This window comes from Catharus ustulatus, chromosome 15 (genome assembly GCF_009819885.2).
Source record: "Catharus ustulatus isolate bCatUst1 chromosome 15, bCatUst1.pri.v2, whole genome shotgun sequence".
NCBI classification, from domain to species: Eukaryota; Metazoa; Chordata; class Aves; order Passeriformes; family Turdidae; genus Catharus; species Catharus ustulatus.
This window is the reverse complement of record NC_046235.1, coordinates 2,297,515-2,314,732: the sequence shown is the minus strand read 5'-3', so window position 1 is coordinate 2,314,732 and position 17,218 is coordinate 2,297,515. Positions and strand designations below refer to the sequence as shown.

Sequence of the window (17,218 nt, the reverse complement as noted above, 5' to 3'; positions counted from 1 at the left end):
GACGCTCCATATCGCCTCACTGCCTTTGCTGGCATTTTATCATGCTGGTATTTTTTTGTCTTTTTATTGAAATCTCCCCTCTTCCTCTTTAATTGTGGTCATGTGAAGCTATGATGCGACCTGAAAAGTGGATATTCAAGGACTAAACTTCTCTATTGTCGTTCTACTATGAGACTCATTTAGAAGATAGGGTAGTTGTGGCAAAGATTTCCTATGCTATACCTGCGATCTTCCAATCATCTTTCTGCAAGTATCGTGTTGTTCAGGTTAGTAGTAGAAAGAATTCAAGGAGAAAATGTGACCTAAGGTGTGTGTGATTTAAAAGCAAAATTTTTGTGTTGGTTTCTGGCTAGACACATTCTTGTGAATTTACATTTCTGACAGAATCCTGGTATGAAACACACTGGCCTATTCTCGTGTTCTTTCAAAATCTGCATCAACGGTGACATCATTGGAAATACCTTGGCAATCTCTTCTGTAAAGAAAAACAAACAACCCAAAAAATCAAAGAACCACCATTCTCCACCGTGTCTCATATAATATTCCCTTACACAGTAATTGTCATGTGTTAGATTTGTGCTCTCGCCAGTGCTTCGAGTTTTTACTCAGAGTGTGACATCAATGGCATCACCATGTAGAGTTGTCCCAATATCACGTTTAGGAAGGGGTTTGCTCCCAGGTCTGCCACGTTTCTATCTGAGATAGCTGCAGCATTACAAACATGAACTGTCAGCATCAGATGTTCTGCTGTAACTGCACTGATGATGTCAACCCTCAGTTTTTTATGGTGTTATCATTGCTGAGAAGGAGAAGAAAAAGCCATGTTAAGCCTTGAGACCGCAAAGGCAGCCATGGTCTTTGACAATCTTTGACAACTGAGTAGGGCCTGGCAATTTGCATCTGGAGGGTGACCTTGAGAAGCATGAAAATATGGTTTAGGGGAAACTGCAAATCCATGCGAAGGCCATGGGTCAGGATGCAAGAAAAGACCATGAGATTATATGTTTGTCTTGAGAACATGTCTCAGAGTGGTGAGTGGAGGATGACTAAAGAGAAGTGTGAGGCAGGATGGGCATAGAATGCTCTTGGCAAGGATCATTTCCTAGACCCTAGGGGTGTGGAGTGGTGCAGCTTCCTGATCATGAGAGTGTATGATACTGAAATGCTCACAAATGTTGTGTGGAGGTTCTCGGTGTCTTTCATCAGAGACAGGCCCTTGTGCTGTTGCCTGCCTGGTGTAGCCATGCCTTGGTGAGAGCTGGTGAGATGGAGAGTGCTGGATGTTGTCTGACGAGCTGCTTGTTTCAGAAATGCTGTTGTGGAAGGGGACACCACCTGGTGTCCAGGTGGCATTCACAGTCATTTTCAGAGCCATTGGTGTTGCCACGATGGTTCCTTGCTCCTCTTCAGGTGGGATTTATAAGGACACATGATGAGGCTGTAATCTTTATGTAATCTTAACTACCCCTGCTTGTGCTCTGCACAGGTGGCCTCAGGAGAGATGATTTGTCCTGATGTCACCCAGAGCTCCTTCTGGTATTTGCAGGTACAAACCTGCACTGCAGGCCAGCTCTGGTTTCATGTGGCAAAATTCTCCCTCTGAACTGCCCTTGTGAGTGCTTTTGTGCTTTGGTATTTGCTGTGGTTCTCTTGATGCTATAAAGATATGTGGACTGGGATCAGAGCTGTCATAGCTCTAATTACAGAATCTTAATGAATTCTAAATGCAACTTTGTGTTGTTTGCAGCTGAGATTGCTGAAAAGGAGCAAAGCCTTGGTGGTGAGCAGGCAGGTGAGGAGAACCTGCCAGATGCTGGGTGTCTTTGCTGCCCTCAGTATGTTCTCTATGCCCAATCAGGAGGGAAGGTGAGGATGTACAAAGAATTGAATCACACACAGGGCAGAGTTTACAGGTGGGTCATCTTGCTGAGTTCTAACAATGTTTGATATTTTGGCAGTGAATCCTGCATGTGGCACTAAACAGAGCCTAGACCCATGAGATGGGGAGGGTGAGTTTGGGTGGGGAAGAGTTGCTGAAGACAAATGCGGGTACTGGGTAGAACACAATGTGTGTCATTGGGGAGGAGTTGTGGAATTCTCATTTCACATGGCATGGGATAAAGAACAGAAGTATCAAACCTCATGAAAAACCCATGTGCCTAGGGCTGCTCCTCTGCGATCCTGTCAGGACCTCCAGTAGTTCTGCATATTCTTGTGCTCTGTCCTTCCCTGTGACATTGCTGCTTGTTACGCTACATGCCATACATGCCTGATAATTGCTTGTATTTTGTGTGGATTGTTGTTGGTCAAACAGAAGGTTTTCCAAATTTGTATCATCACGCCAGCCTGCTTGGAACATTACCTCGATTACTTCCCTGGTTTTGGTGTTGCTAGGAAGCCAAAGTTTCTGGTAACATGAAGGGACACCGTCCCTTACAACCAATACTCCTAGAGTTTCTTGTTCTGAGAAAGCGAACAGCGATGCTGCAGGTGAGTTGCTGGTAGCTGAAGAAGGCGTGTGTGAGAGGCAAATGTACTTTGGTTCCTCTGCAGCTGTGTTGTCTTCATATGGGATCGACTGAATTGCCTGTGGATTTGGAGCAGCACTGCCTGCTCTCTTTCCTTTCCCGTTGCTGCCTGGCACGGGGTGAGCACGTGGAAGCAAGGCCAGATGGAGAAGTGACATGAATGCATTGTTTGGGGTAGATGTTGTTGGGCATGCACAGATATTCTCATTGGCAATGCTGTGGTGTTACATTTGTGGCTGTGGGTTGGATTTGCATGTGGAACATGAGTCAGGAGAAAGAGCTCCACGAGGACTGCTCGGTAATTGTGATGTCATTGTGCTTTTGTGACGTTGGAGGAGCGTTGTGCTGGGCTCCGATGGGTTTGAGTTCCCGAATGAGAGACTCATCAGGGCTGTTTGGAATCGTTGGAGCCTCTTTCATTGGATGCCTCAGCAGCTTCTTTGGCTTTGTTGCCAGAGGTTGGTGGAACCTGTTGTGATGTAGCGGACCTGTTCCTTGCCATCTGACTGCGTTGCTGTGCTATTGCAGGTTGTTAAGAGGACTGTAGCCTGAAAAGCGTGGCCTTTGCTCTAAAGGGAGGGGAATTTGCAGGTGCATGGGTGGGAGGTAAGCAGAAATGTTCCTTGTTCCCTATGCAAAAGGATTGGAGGTTGTAGGGAAGAGAAATGAGAGCTCTGGGCCAAGGGTGTATCCGTGATATGTGACAGGGGTGTTGTAGATAGCTTTAATATATTTTGTTGAAGGTAAAATATGAACAAAAATATACAGTGATTTCACGAATACAAGCCGCACTGAGTATAAGCCGCATCTCTGGGTGTTGGCAAATATTTCGTTCTTTGTCCATAAATAAGCCGCACCTGAATATAAGCCGCTCTGTCGTTCGCAGCGAGGACCCGTGTGCAACAAAGTTGCCAAATAGTAACAGAACCGCAGCATGGCGGGGTTTACTGGCTCAACTAAGGCTGTGCAGGCTCGGCCCACTCGGGGCTGCTGACAGGGCCAGGTGGCCCATCTCGGTGGGGCCGCTGGGCGGGGCCTCTCAGGGCTGGCCGCTGCCTCTGGGGTCGCTCGCCCTGGCCCCGCTCCCGCCGTGGTGGCGGCGTGCGAGCACGGAGCACACCCCGCTCCCGCGGCGAGCGGGCACGGAGCACCTCCTGCTCCTGCCGCGGTGGTGGAGGGCGAGGGCGGAGCACACGCCCTGCTCCCGCGGCGAACGTGCACGGAGCACATGCCCAGGTTCCGCGGCAGGCGAGCACGGAGCACGTGCCCCGGTCCCACGGCGGGCGAGCACGGAACGCCCCCTGCTCCCGCCACAGCTGCGGAGGGCGAGGGCGGAGCCCCCCGCCTCCTCCCCGAGCCGTGGGGATGTCAGCACAGAGCCCTCTGCCTCTCCCCCGCCTGAAGTAGGGAACTCCCCTGCCTCCCTCCCTCCCCCCACGCTGCCGGCGCTGAGCTGGCCCCACCCGCCGTGCAACACAGCAACCGATTTGTAACAATTGCGAAATCCTGGGTTTTACTGGCAGGCACTCGGCTCAGCAGCCTGGCTGGCACTTCTGGGGTTGTAAACGTCAGAAAATTATTCACATATTAGCTGCTCCTGAATATAAGTCGCATTTCCGGTTTGAGAGCAAAATCTAAGTCAAAATGGTGCGGCTTGTATTCGTGAAATTACTGTAAGCAGAAAATTTGGAAGGCAATGTCAAGGTGCAAAAATGAGGAAAGAAAAGTAAGAGAAATGAAGAGAGAGGGGAAGGAGAGCATGAAAGCAGAAAGAAAGTAATAAAAAATCAAATATGAGTTTAAGAAATCCGTGTCAAGAAAAGAGGAATGAGATCTTTTCCCAAATGACATTGATATTGTTCATTGTGAGAACGTGTTAAAACCTTTTGGCTTATGAGAGAAAGGAGAGGAATAGACAAGGTGGAATCAGAAGAGGAGAGGGCAAAATAAGACAGGAATGAGTAGCAAGGGGCAAAATAAGACAGGAATGAGTAGCAAGGAGAAGACAGCAAAAAAAAGAAGAAGGAAAGAGAGACAACAGAAAGGAAAGACGAAGTAGCAAATGGCTGTAATGGAAATTAAATGGAAGAAAATGAAAGAGAAAGCAAGGAGTTTGTGCAAGTATAAATAAAACCAGCAGGAAATGAAGGAAGAAAAGTACAGGAGAGAACAACAGAAGTGACAAAACAGGAGATGACCACAACGCGCCTACCTCTGCGGACAGAGCTGGAGTCGGTACCAAACAGGACTCCACCACGACCAGAGCATCGGGTTCTGGCGCTGATGACTCCGATTTTGATGGTCTGTGCCGCGGCGCTGGAGACAACTGTCACCCTTCCAGTGATGCTAAAGAATAGTGGAGGATGGATAAAGAAGAGGAAGAGAGTAAAGAATGTAGAACGACAGGACAAAGACGGAGAAGAAAGAGAAGGAAAAGGAAGAAAGAGATGAAGAAAAAGACGGCGGAAAGGACACGGAAGGGAAACAAAACCATTAAATAAGGAATTGAATAAAAAAGCAAAAAGAAATAAGAAAGACGAAGTTAGAAGAAGACATGAAGAAGGGTCTGCAAGGGAGGTGCGAGCGATAAGAAAAATGAATAAGAGAGAGAATCAGAGAAGGAAGAAACTGCACAAGAGATGACCATTCACGGAGCAGAGGCAGAGGCGATGTGGCGGATCGTGTGAGGCGGCGGAGCAGCGCACGGTGTCGCTGCAGGCTCAGGAACGGCGTGTGGGCGGCTCCGCCCCGGTGCGGCGGAGAGCCCGGCTGTGAGCGCGGGGGGGCGGCGCGGGCCGGGCAGCAGAGCCGGTGCGTCCGGGCGGCGGCGGGGAGCCGTGCGGGGCCCGGGCCGGGGCCGGCGGGCACAGCAAGAGCGGCAGAGCTGCAGCGGCGGAGGCGAGAGCAGCGGCGGCAGGGATGGGCGAGCGTTGCTGTGCGGTGCTGCGGGTGCTGGTGCTGCAGGCGGCCTGGGCGCTGGCGGGCGGGCAGGTGCGCTACTCGGTGCCGGAGGAAGCCAAGGCCGGCACGGTGGTGGGCCGTCTGGCGCAGGACCTGGGCCTGGAGGCGGGCGAGGCGGAGGCGCGGCGGCTGCGGCTGGTGGCGCAGGGCCGGCGGGCGAGCGTGGAGGTGAGCGGGGCGAGCGGCGCGCTGCTGGTGAGCTCGCGGCTCGACCGGGAGGAGCTGTGCGGCAAGAGCGCGCCGTGCGCGCTGCGCCTGGAGGTGCTGCTGGAGCGGCCGCTGCGCGTCTTCCATGTGCAGCTGGAGGTCACCGACATCAACGACAATGCCCCCATCTTCCCCGCCGCCCGAAAAAACCTCAGCATCGCGGAATTCAACACACTGCCGGGGACTCGTTTCCCTCTGGAGGGCGCGTCGGATGCGGATATCGGAGCGAACGCGCAACTCTCCTACACACTCAGCCCCAGCGAGCATTTTAGAATCGAGGAAGAAAACAGTAAGTCTCGCAGTAAGTCCCTGTTTCTGATACTCGCGAAACCTCTGGACCGCGAGACGATTCCCGTGCACCGGTTGGTGCTGACGGCGACTGACGGGGGCCGGCCGTCTCTGACCGGCACCATGGAACTCGTGATCTCGGTGCTGGATGCCAACGACAACGCGCCCCAGTTCAACCAGTCGGTGTATAATGTACATTTGTCCGAGGACGCAATACAAGGCACGCTAGTTGCGTGGGTGAATGCCACGGACCTGGACGAAGGAAGCAACAAAGATGTAAATTATGAAATCCATACTATTGTTCCTCCATCTGCCTCAGATTTATTCAGCATTAATGCCAACACTGGGGAGATCAGACTGATGGGCGTCCTGGACTTTGAAGAAGTTAATTTATACGAAATAAATATTAAGGTAACAGATGCAGGAACACCTCCGCTCTCCGGTCACTGCAAGGTGGAGCTGGAAGTGCTGGATGTGAACGACAACGCGCCGGAGGTGTGGGTGACGTCGCTGTCGGTGCCGGTGCCGGAGGACGCGTCGGTGGGGACGGTGGTGGCCCTGCTGAGCGTGTCGGACCGAGACTCGGGGGCGAACGGGCGCGTGCGGTGCTGGGTGTGGCCGGCGGCGCCGTTCGGGCTGGAGGCGACGTTCACGGGCTCGTACTCGCTGGTGCTGCGCGAGGCGCTGGACCGGGAGCGGGTGTCGGAGTACGAGGTGGAGGTGCGTGCGGAGGACGGCGGGGCGCCGGCGCTGGGCGCCAGGCGCGGGCTGCGGGTGCCGGTGTCGGACGTGAACGACAACGCGCCCTTGTTCGCGCAGGCCGTGTACACGGTGCTGGCGCGGGAGAACAACGCGGCGGGCGCGGAGCTGGCGCGGCTGTGGGCGCGAGACCCAGACGAGGCGGGCAACGGGCGCGTGAGCTACTCGGTGTGGGAGGGCGCGGCGGGCGGCGTTGGGGCCGCGGCTGGCAGCGGCTGGCGTGCGGCGTCGAGCTACGTGTCGGTGGACGCGGAGAGCGGGCGCGTGTGGGCGCTGCAGCCCTTGGACTACGAGGAGCTGCAGGTGCTGCAGTTCGAGGTGCGCGCGGTGGACGCGGGGGAGCCGCCGCTGTGCGGCAACGCCACGGTGCAGCTCTTCGTGCTGGACGAGAACGACAACGCGCCGGCGCTGCTGCCGCCCGCGGGCTCGGCGCCGGAGGCGGGCGCCGTGGCGGCCGAGGCAGCCTCCTCATCGTCGTCGTCGTCGTTGGTGGGGCCGGTGTCGGGGTCGGGCACGCTGTGGGCGTGGGCGGCATGGGGGGCGCCGGCGGGCCAGGTGGTGGCCAAGATCCGCGCCGTGGACGCCGACTCGGGCTACAACGCGTGGCTGCGCTACGAGCTGTGGGAGCCGCGGGCCAAGGGCCCGTTCCGCGTGGGGCTCTACAGCGGCGAGGTGAGCACGGCGCGGCCGCTGGACGAGGCGGACGGCGCTCGCCACACGCTGTTGATCGTCGTGCGCGACCACGGCGAGCCGGCGCGCTCGGCCACGGCCACGCTCAGCGTGTCGCTGCTCGAGGCCAACGAGGCGGCGCTGGCCGCGGGATCTTCATCGGCGTCAGGGTCAGGGTCGCGGTCGGCGTTGGGCGTGGATGTGGGCGGCGCTGCGGCCAGCGCGGCGACCAACGTGTGGCTGGTGGTGGCGATCTGCGCCGTGTCGAGCCTGTTCCTGCTGGCGCTGGTGCTGTACGGGGCGTCGCGCTGGGCGCCGCGGGCGGCCGTGCTCTCGGGGCCCGGGCCCACGACGCTCGTGTGCGCCAGCGAAGTGGGCAGCTGGTCGTACTCGCAGCGCCACAGCCGCAGCCTGTGCGTGGCGGACGGCGCGGCCAAGAGCGACCTCATGGTTTTCAGCCCCAACTTCCCTCCGCCGCCGCCCGGCGCCGCGCCCAAGGACACGCAGCCGGAGCCCTCCGCTCTCCTCCACACGGTCAGTGACACTGCCTTGCTCTTGCCTCTCACCCATAGCCTACCTTTCTGTCCCTCCAGGCGTGTAGGCTCTCTGGGAATCCAGGCTCCGTTCCCACGGCCCGAGCGCAATCAGTAATAAAGGAGTGCTTAATGATATCAACGGCAGCTTTCCATCTGCTGTGGTTTGGGAATTAATGTAGTATGGGCCCTGGGATTAGTTAGGTTGTGTAGCTTAGATTTGCCGGTCTGGGTGTGTGGTTCTCCCTTTGAATGAAATCATTGCCCATTGCCATGAGAAATGTCCGGAGGTACGACTTTTGCAGACAACGATTTTACTTTCTGATATGTGATGTTTCCACCTCACCTTGCTTGGGCGGTTGCAAGGACACTCAGGCATTGTTGGTTACAGTCCCTCAAGCACCACGTACCACTTTATTTCCATTTCTGTCTTCTGACTTTGAAAGTATTAGAGTGGAGTATTTTCGAAATCTTTCTCCTTTATTTTCCCTCTGCAAGGGATCTGATGCTAGATGGCAACTGCAACTTGTATGATAAAGATTTCCATTTTGTCCCGTTTTGGTTTCTTCAATGAAGTCAGTAAGAAAGTAGGGAAGGCAGTCGGTACTTCTGCTATGTTCACTTCTTGAAGTATCTTCTTGCTTTGCTTAATAGCATAACGTTTCAGGCAGAGGAATATGGTGTGATGTAAGTGTTATACAAAGGGGAAAGTGCACCTCGTGCTAAGTGTTATAAAGGATCAATTTCCTTTTGTCCTGCCCATGTTGCCCTGGTTGACGATTTGTGTTGCTGGCCTGAGATGTAAGACTGGTCAGAAAACCACTTACCTGTTTGATGTTATTGCAAAATATCCATGAAGTGCCACATGGTTTCAGAAGCCTATTGAGAGTTCAGGGCAGTACAGAAAGCCCGAATCCAACTGTACGTGATTAAACGCAGCTAAATGCCATCTCCTGCCCTGGGACTCAACAGCCCCTGGGAACTTCCCCTTGTTTTCACCTGCAACAGTGGCCATACTAGCGGTGGGTGTTATCCTGTTGAAAAGATGGGGGGGATGGTGTTGAGATATTTTATGTGCATGTCAAACCCTGCACAGCAGCATGGCCCTGGTGTTCTATGCTGGAAATTCTCCCACCCTTTTGATATCATTGTTGCTGTTGTGTATGGGCGTTTGGTGTGCTTCTCTCGGATAATAAATCTGTGCGGACTGGGATCAGAGCTAACAGCTCTAATCACAGAATCTCAAAGAATTCGAATGTAGAACTCTCTGTGCAACTCGGTTGTATTTCCATACGAGGTTGCTGCAAAGGCAAGAACATTCCGGATGAAGTTCAAAAAGCTGGGAAGTGTTTGCTAGAGAGTGGGTGGCTGTGCAGGCCTCTGTGTACTCCTAGTGCTGATCACGAGCGAAGACGAGGGTATACAAAAGCCTGGGTGATGCTCGGAGTGGGGTTTACAGCTGGAGCATGATGTTAAGGTGGAGCAGTGTCCGAGTATTCTGGCAGTGATCCTGCAAGTGGCACTGAGTAGCATCTGGAAATGCATCACAGGGAGAGTGACCATAAATAGAGGACAGTCTGGAGTGATGGGAATGGAGATCCTGGGTAGAATGTGGTCTATATCACTGGGGGAAATGTCGAGAACATTTCCTGAGATGTGGAGATGCCATTTCCCATGGCACGAGATTCTGGATTTCTGTAGAAAATCTCCGGAGGTATCCCATCAGACAATGCTGCTTGCCTGGGATGCTGTCAGGAGCTCCAGAAGTTCTGCATGACTTATGGTGCTGTTGTTCTTCATGATATTGCTGTTTGGAGCGCATGTGTCAGGCTTGCCTTCAATTAGTTGCTGTTGATTTGGATTGTTGTTGCACACAGGAGCTTTGTGAAATTTGGATGATGCTGCTGAACCACCTCTGAACCTCCCCTTGGTTACCTCTCTGCCATTGTAAGGGGAATGGGAAGAATGAGATCTTCAGGGATTCTTTGTCTCCTTTCTCCAACCCTGCCCATCCTTGTGTTTTGTTTCATTTCTCTCACATATGCATGGTGTTGGTAAGAGTGGATAAGAAGCAGTGTCCTGAATTTTGAGAGTTGTCAGATGTCAGGTATTTGGGCCATTTTTCACCAGTGTGGGAGATGTCTACTGTGTTCTACTGAGCTAGGTTTCCCTTTGAGAGAATATCCTGAGCTTTCAAGCGTTCATCCTTGCTTGCTTGTTCATCTCCTGTGATACAAGTTCATAAGGGGCACTTTGCACAGTCCAGTTTCTGTGGAAAAAGCAGAAACTTTTGTTTCTGTCCAGCTTGCCCAGAAAATCTGGATCATGTTAACTGAAAATATAATTTAAAATCAATACTCGTGCAAAAGATTTCATGTACTGAGCAAATCAATGATGCTACAGGTAAGTCCCTCGCACATAAAGCAGATGATCCCGAGGGATAGATGTACTTTTACTGCTTTTCAGTTTGGATTGATCAAATGTTGACTGTGATTCATGAGCACAGTACCACTGTCTGCGCTTGCTCTTTTCCTGCTGCTCCCAGGAACAGCCTGAAGGTGTGGCAGCCACAGGGATGGAGGAAGGATCACAATCCATTTCGTGGAGTTGCTGTGTTAGGAGTCAAGGGGATGTTCTTAGTGAAAATGTCGTGGTATTATCTCCATGGCTTCAATCTGGCTGCGTGTCAGGTTGTTCCTGCTGATGAAACCGAGGCGTTTGGTGGGGACTCGTGCCCCTGGATACCGAGGTTCTTGATGTGTTGCTGTGACAGTGTATGACTGCCTGCCTGAAAGGGAAAGCAAGAGCCTGACATTGATTGTACAAGTGGAAGATGCGGCAGAAGAAAATCTCTTTATTGACATATAGCAAGAGAACTTGGAAGCTGAGGTTGCTTTTTCAGTATTCTTGGATTTGGGCTCTTTGTAGTAGCCACGCATGTGGTAGTTTCTAGGGACTTGATTGTCGTGGATTCTGTTCTAATGTCGGAGAGCTCTTCTCTGCTGTATGATGCTGTGTGCACAGAAAGGAGGAAAAAGAGAAGAGGAAAGAGAAAGAGCAGGGAAGGTAGGAAAAATGAATTTATTGGCATATGCAGATGCCATCTCTGTACACAGAATAGAAGTAGAATGAGAAAGTGGGACAAAATAGGATGAGAGAAGAGAAAGGAAAGCAAAGAGAAATTGCTGTAAAGGACTGACACAAGGAAGTAACTAAGGATGAGATATGACCACGAGAAGGAAGAAAACAAAAGCAAAGAAGATGAGAAGTACCCACTGACCTTAGCTCTCATCACTGGACAGAGCTGGCTCCCAACAACCGCGGTCCACTGCTGAAGCTACAGAAGAAGTGTTGGAGGATCCGAGTAATTTTCTGTGCAGCTGGGCGTCGGATGCCACTTGCGAGTTCCCAGGGGGACGAAGGAACGGAGCAAAGTAAAAAAAGGCAGAGAGACTAAAATAAAAGAAGAGAGAATAAAATAAAAGAAAAGCACGATAGAAAGACGCCCGGAAGAGATGCTCACCGAGGGTCGGATGCGCGGCCGCTATTGCCAAGTGTGTAGAGCGGCGGAGCAGCGCACGGTGTCGCTGCAGGCTCAGGAACGGCGTGTGGGCGGCTCCGCCCCGGTGCGGCGGAGAGCCCGGCTGTGAGCGCGGGGGGGCGGCGCGGGCCGGGCAGCAGAGCCGGTGCGTCCGGGCGGCGGCGGGGAGCCGTGCGGGGCCCGGGCCGGGGCCGGCGGGCACAGCAAGAGCGGCAGAGCTGCAGCGGCGGAGGCGAGAGCAGCGGCGGCAGGGATGGGCGAGCGTTGCTGTGCGATGCTGCGGGTGCTGGTGCTGCAGGCGGCCTGGGCGCTGGCGGGCGGTCAGGTGCGCTACTCGGTGCCGGAGGAAGCCAAGGCCGGCACGGTGGTGGGCCGTCTGGCGCAGGACCTGGGCCTGGAGGCGGGCGAGGCGGAGGCGCGGCGGCTGCGGCTGGTGGCGCAGGGCCGGCGGGCGAGCGTGGAGGTGAGCGGGGCGAGCGGCGCGCTGCTGGTGAGCTCGCGGCTCGACCGGGAGGAGCTGTGCGGCAAGAGCGCGCCGTGCGCGCTGCGCCTGGAGGTGCTGCTGGAGCGGCCGCTGCGCGTCTTCCATGTGCAGCTGGAGGTCACCGACATCAACGACAATGCCCCCATCTTCCCCGCCGCACGAAAAAACCTCAGCATCGCGGAATTGGCCACTCAGCCGGGTTCTCGTTTCCCTCTGGAGGGCGCGTCGGATGCGGATATCGGAGCGAACGCGCAGCTCTCCTACACACTCAGCCCCACGGAGCACTTCTCTCTGGATTTACAGAAGTCCGGTGAGAGAAATATTGAACCTGAACTTGTATTAACGAAATCTCTGGACCGCGAGACGATTCCCGTGCACCGGTTGGTGCTGACGGCGACTGACGGGGGCCGGCCGTCTCTGACAGGCACCATGGAGCTGGTGATTACGGTGGTGGACGCAAACGACAACGCGCCCCAGTTCAACCAGTCGGTGTATAAAGTCCAGCTGCCAGAGAACGCTACAGAGGGGACGCTGGTCACTAGGGTGAATGCCACAGACCCGGACAAAGGAACTAACAGTGAGGTGACGTATGCCGTGACGAACTTCATTCCTCCGAGTGGACGAGATGTGATTTCCATCAATCCGAAGACAGGGGAGATTCGTCTCACGGGGTCTCTAGACTTCGAAGAAGTCAATGTATTTGATTTTCGTATTGAAGCTAGAGACCATGGAGCACCCTCGCTCTCGGGTCACTGCAAGGTGGAGCTGGAGGTGCTGGACGTGAACGACAACGCGCCGGAGGTGTGGGTGACGTCGCTGTCGGTGCCGGTGCCGGAGGACGCGTCGGTGGGGACGGTGGTGGCCCTGCTGAGCGTGTCGGACCGAGACTCGGGGGCGAACGGACGCGTGCGGTGCTGGGTGTGGCCGGCGGCGCCGTTCGGGCTGGAGGCGACGTTCGCGGGCTCGTACTCGCTGGTGCTGCGCGAGGCGCTGGACCGGGAGCGGGTGTCGGAGTACGAGGTGGAGGTGCGTGCGGAGGACGGCGGGGCGCCGGCGCTGGGCGCCAGGCGCGGGCTGCGGGTGCCGGTGTCGGACGTGAACGACAACGCGCCCTTGTTCGCGCAGGCCGTGTACACGGTGCTGGCGCGGGAGAACAACGCGGCGGGCGCGGAGCTGGCGCGGCTGTGGGCGCGGGACCCGGACGAGGCGGGCAACGGGCGCGTGAGCTACTCGGTGTGGGAGGGCGCGGCGGGCGGCGTTGGGGCCGCGGCTGGCAGCGGCTGGCGTGCGGCGTCGAGCTACGTGTCGGTGGACGCGGAGAGCGGGCGCGTGTGGGCGCTGCAGCCCTTGGACTACGAGGAGCTGCAGGTGCTGCAGTTCGAGGTGCGCGCGGTGGACGCGGGGGAGCCGCCGCTGTGCGGCAACGCCACGGTGCAGCTCTTCGTGCTGGACGAGAACGACAACGCACCGGCGCTGCTGCTACCCGCGGGCTCGGCGCCGGAGGCGGGCGCCGTGGCGGCCGAGGCAGCCTCGGCATCGTCGTCGTCGTCGTTTGTGGGGCCGGTGTCGGGGTCGGGCACGCTGTGGGCGTGGGCGGCGTGGGGGGCGCCGGCGGGCCAGGTGGTGGCCAAGATCCGCGCCGTGGACGCCGACTCGGGCTACAACGCGTGGCTGCGCTACGAGCTGTGGGAGCCGCGGGCCAAGGGCCCGTTCCGCGTGGGGCTCTACAGCGGCGAGGTGAGCACGGCGCGGCCGCTGGACGAGGCGGACGGCGCTCGCCACACGCTGCTGATCGTCGTGCGCGACCACGGCGAGCCGGCGCGCTCGGCCACGGCCACGCTCAGCGTGTCGCTGCTCGAGGCCAACGAGGCGGCGCTGGCCGCGGGATCCTCGGCGGCGTCGTCGTCAGGGTCAGTGTCGCGGTCGGCGTTGGGCGTGGATGTGGGCGGCGCTGCGGCCAGCGCGGCGACCAACGTGTGGCTGGTGGTGGCGATCTGCGCCGTGTCGAGCCTGTTCCTGCTGGCGCTGGTGCTGTACGGGGCGTCGCGCTGGGCGCCGCGGGCGGCCGTGCTCTCGGGGCCCGGGCCCACGACGCTCGTGTGCGCCAGCGAAGTGGGCAGCTGGTCGTACTCGCAGCGCCACAGCCGCAGCCTGTGCGTGGCGGACGGCGCGGCCAAGAGCGACCTCATGGTTTTCAGCCCCAACTTCCCTCCGCCGCCGCCCGGCGCCGCGCCCAAGGACACGCAGCCGGAGCCCTCCGCTCTCCTCCACACGGTCAGTGACACTGCTTTGCTCTCCTTTGTTCTGTCATGCACGCCTTGTTCCCCTCTCTACCCAGTGTCTCCCGTCCCCTTTTGCACTTGCGGTTTGAAGTTGTTCTCCGCCTTCTTGCCCAGGGTGCTATCGATGCTTTGCGAGTGCTTATAGATGTGAATTGTACCTCTTCATCACCTCCCGAAGACACTCGGGTCCTGCTCGTGTACTGAGCTGATGAAGGTGGTGCAGTGGAAATAAATGCATTAGTACACACAGCAGCAAGTATTGTTGCAGCAGGTATCTGTAGGTGTGGTTTTCTGTTCCGGATGTGAGTTTTTGCATAGAATAAAGTCATTGACGCTTGCGATAGGAGGTGTCCCGAGGATTTAGCTTTGCCGAATATGCACCTGCTCCCTGGTGTTGGCACTGGACCTCATTTCATGCGTGTCAAGACATGCAGGCTGTGTGTTGACAATTCTCAGGGCTTTGTGGACAATCCTGTCTTTAGGTTGTGTTTCCTAACAAATTCACTTCTTCCTCTTTGATTTTGCTCTCTAACATGTGATGTGAAAATTCGGCCTTCATCGTTTTGTCAGCCAATGGAAGGATAAATGGTCAAATTAAGTTCTAACGCTAGGGACATTTCGAGAAGATGTGGTAAGCCTTTCCTATGACCTATTCTCAAGGATCTTGTTACTCTGCTTAGACTTATTATCTTCTGAGGGACGAGATGTCTCCAAGGGTGAGGGTTAGAAAGTGGAATTTTCTTTCCCTTGCTTCTTTGTTCCCTGGGTTGAATGCACTTTCCTGGCCAGAGAACTAGTATGAAATACCATGTAGTCTTTTGATGTTGTATCCAAATTCATATCAACATCAGCATCCCTTCAATAGGCGTGGAGATCACTTTGTGAAAAAAGAAAGTAGATAAACAATGCAAAGGATAACCCCTACCAACAAAACCCAAACCAATTTCTCCTACACAGTCAATAGAATCCATTATGGTGTTGTGCTTGTGAGCGTTTTGGTTCCTATCCAAGTGCATGTAATGACCTGGTGAGTGTCATTGTGGACTCGATTTTGTGCAATTGAACCTAGTAGAGATGGTGTGTCCTGTTGTCACACATGGTTGTTTGCTCTGCAGACCCTGCAGAGCATGTCAGCTCAAGATTTCTGCTGTACAAATTCTATGTGTTCAACGGGTTGGAGCACTTGTGCTACATTATTTAGTTTTGTTCCCTTGAAGAAAAAAATCCACAAATCCTGATTCCAATCATGTTCCCTTTACAGAATGTCTAAGAACTCTGATATTCAGCTCTGTGCTATTTCCATGTGAAATTGCTATAAAGCAGCAAAGTGTTCATGGTGAAGTTCATGCAGGTGGGAAGAGCCTGCTGAAGGCTGTGTAATTTTGAGCAGTTTCACGTGTTCTTTGTGGTGATCATGAGGGAAGGTGAAGTGTTGCCAAGGCCTAGATCCTCTGCAGAGTGTGATTTTCAGATGGGACATATTGCTGGAGTTGAGACATGGTTTTGATGATGGTTCTTGGAATGGCATCAAGTGAGGCCTGGACCTGTATGTTGGGGTGGGGTGGTTAGAGTGGGGAAGAGTGTTGTCTCAGGGGAAAGGAGATGCTGAGTGGAACGTGGTCTGTGCCGTTGTGGATGAAATGGATAATGTGTAGAGTGTAGGTGTAGTGCTCTCATTTCCCATGGTGCAGGATGGAAGATGCTAATGGAAAACACTGAGAAAAAGCCCAGCACACAGGGCTGCTCTTCTGGGATCTTCTCAGGATATCCAGCAGTTCTGCGCATCCTTGATCTCTGTTGATTTATGTGATGTTACTGCTTGTAAATGTACCTGCAGTCCATGTCTTTCATTCCTTGTGTTGTGCTTGGAATATCGTTGGACAAACAAAAGCTTTTTGAAATTTATAATTGTGCCCACCTTCTCAGAATGGTGCCCGAGTAATTTCTCTGATCTTGGTGTTACTGGAGAGGGGAAGAAATGGTCTCTGTATTCAAGATGTCATCAAACCTTTCATTTGAGGCACAGTGAGACACGTTCCTTTGTTCTCTTCTCTGCTTCTCTCACACTGGCAATATGTAACAGTGGATGAGATGCAGATGGTGAAATACAGGCAGTTGTCAGATGTTTGGACAGTAATCCATTGGTCTTGGGGAAAGTTTTTCCACTCTCTCGAGCTGAGGCTGCCTTTGAGAGAATAGCACAAAGTTTCAGGTGTCCCTCCTGCTTCCCCGTGATGGAAGTGCAAAAGGAAGTACTACTCACTGTCCTTGACTTTTCAAAGCTCTTGGTCAATTCACATTTGGGGTTTTTTTTTCTGTCCAGCATGCTGCAAAATTACTCATATCATATCATATCATATCATATCATTAGGGGACCATGTTCCTTAAACCCCATTCTCCTGTTCTGAGAAATTTTCTTTTTTGGAAAATGCTACAGGTGAGTTGCTTGTACCTGAATAGGCTGTGTATGAGAGACAGGTGTACCTTGGTTCCTGTTCAGCTGTGGTATCTTCATAATGGATGGACTGAATATCACCTGGATTGAAATGCCTGTGGGTTGGGAGCACCAATGCCTGCTCTCATTCCTTTCGTGTTGCTTCCTTGCACAGGGAGAACACGTGGAAAGAGGGAGAGATGGAGAAATTACCTCCAATTCCTTTCTCGAATGAGATGTGTTTGGCACAGAGCAGATATTCTCAGTGACAATGCCGTGGTATCACACTTATGCCTTTCAGTTGGCCGTGCAGGTGCAACATGAGTCATGAAGAATAACCCTTGATGGTATTGGAAGAATATATGGGGTGTATGACTGATTGGTATGCTGGGCTGTGATGATTTTGCGATCCTGGATGAGAAACTCCCTTTGGTTGTTTGTAATATTTGGTGCGCTTTTAAATTCGATATTCCCGTAGCTGGGGTTCAGGATTCTGTTCCAGAGGGTAGAACAGTGATGGGGAGAAAAAAAA

At 54.1% G+C, this 17,218-nt stretch overlaps 2 protein-coding genes across 2 annotated transcripts; both read left to right on the top strand.

Moving 5' to 3' along the window:
* Positions 1–5,362: 5,362 nt before the first annotated feature.
* LOC117003515 (protocadherin alpha-13-like) lies at positions 5,363–8,063 on the top strand. The gene has a single exon (XM_033073483.1). The coding sequence runs from the start codon at positions 5,448–5,450 to the stop codon at positions 8,061–8,063; it is 2,616 nt and encodes an 871-aa protein (XP_032929374.1). The 5' UTR covers positions 5,363–5,447.
* A 3,591-nt stretch (positions 8,064–11,654) lies between these two features.
* LOC117003514 (protocadherin alpha-13-like) lies at positions 11,655–14,456 on the top strand. The gene is made up of 2 exons (XM_033073482.1): positions 11,655–14,271; positions 14,367–14,456. Exons 1-2 carry the CDS (start codon positions 11,740–11,742, stop codon positions 14,454–14,456), a joined length of 2,622 nt encoding a protein of 873 aa, XP_032929373.1. The 5' UTR covers positions 11,655–11,739.
* The last annotated feature ends 2,762 nt before the right edge of the window (positions 14,457–17,218 follow it).

Excerpts from the sequence above, each read along its gene's own strand:
- LOC117003515 (XM_033073483.1), top strand. The coding sequence starts at position 5,448 with ATGGGCGAGCGTTGCTGTGCGGTGCTGCGGGTGCTGGTGCTGCAGGCG.
- LOC117003514 (XM_033073482.1), top strand. The coding sequence starts at position 11,740 with ATGGGCGAGCGTTGCTGTGCGATGCTGCGGGTGCTGGTGCTGCAGGCG. Across the intron at positions 14,272-14,366 it reads ACACTGCTTTGCTCTCCTTT|GGTGCTATCGATGCTTTGCG; the intron begins GTTCTGTCATGC and ends CTTCTTGCCCAG.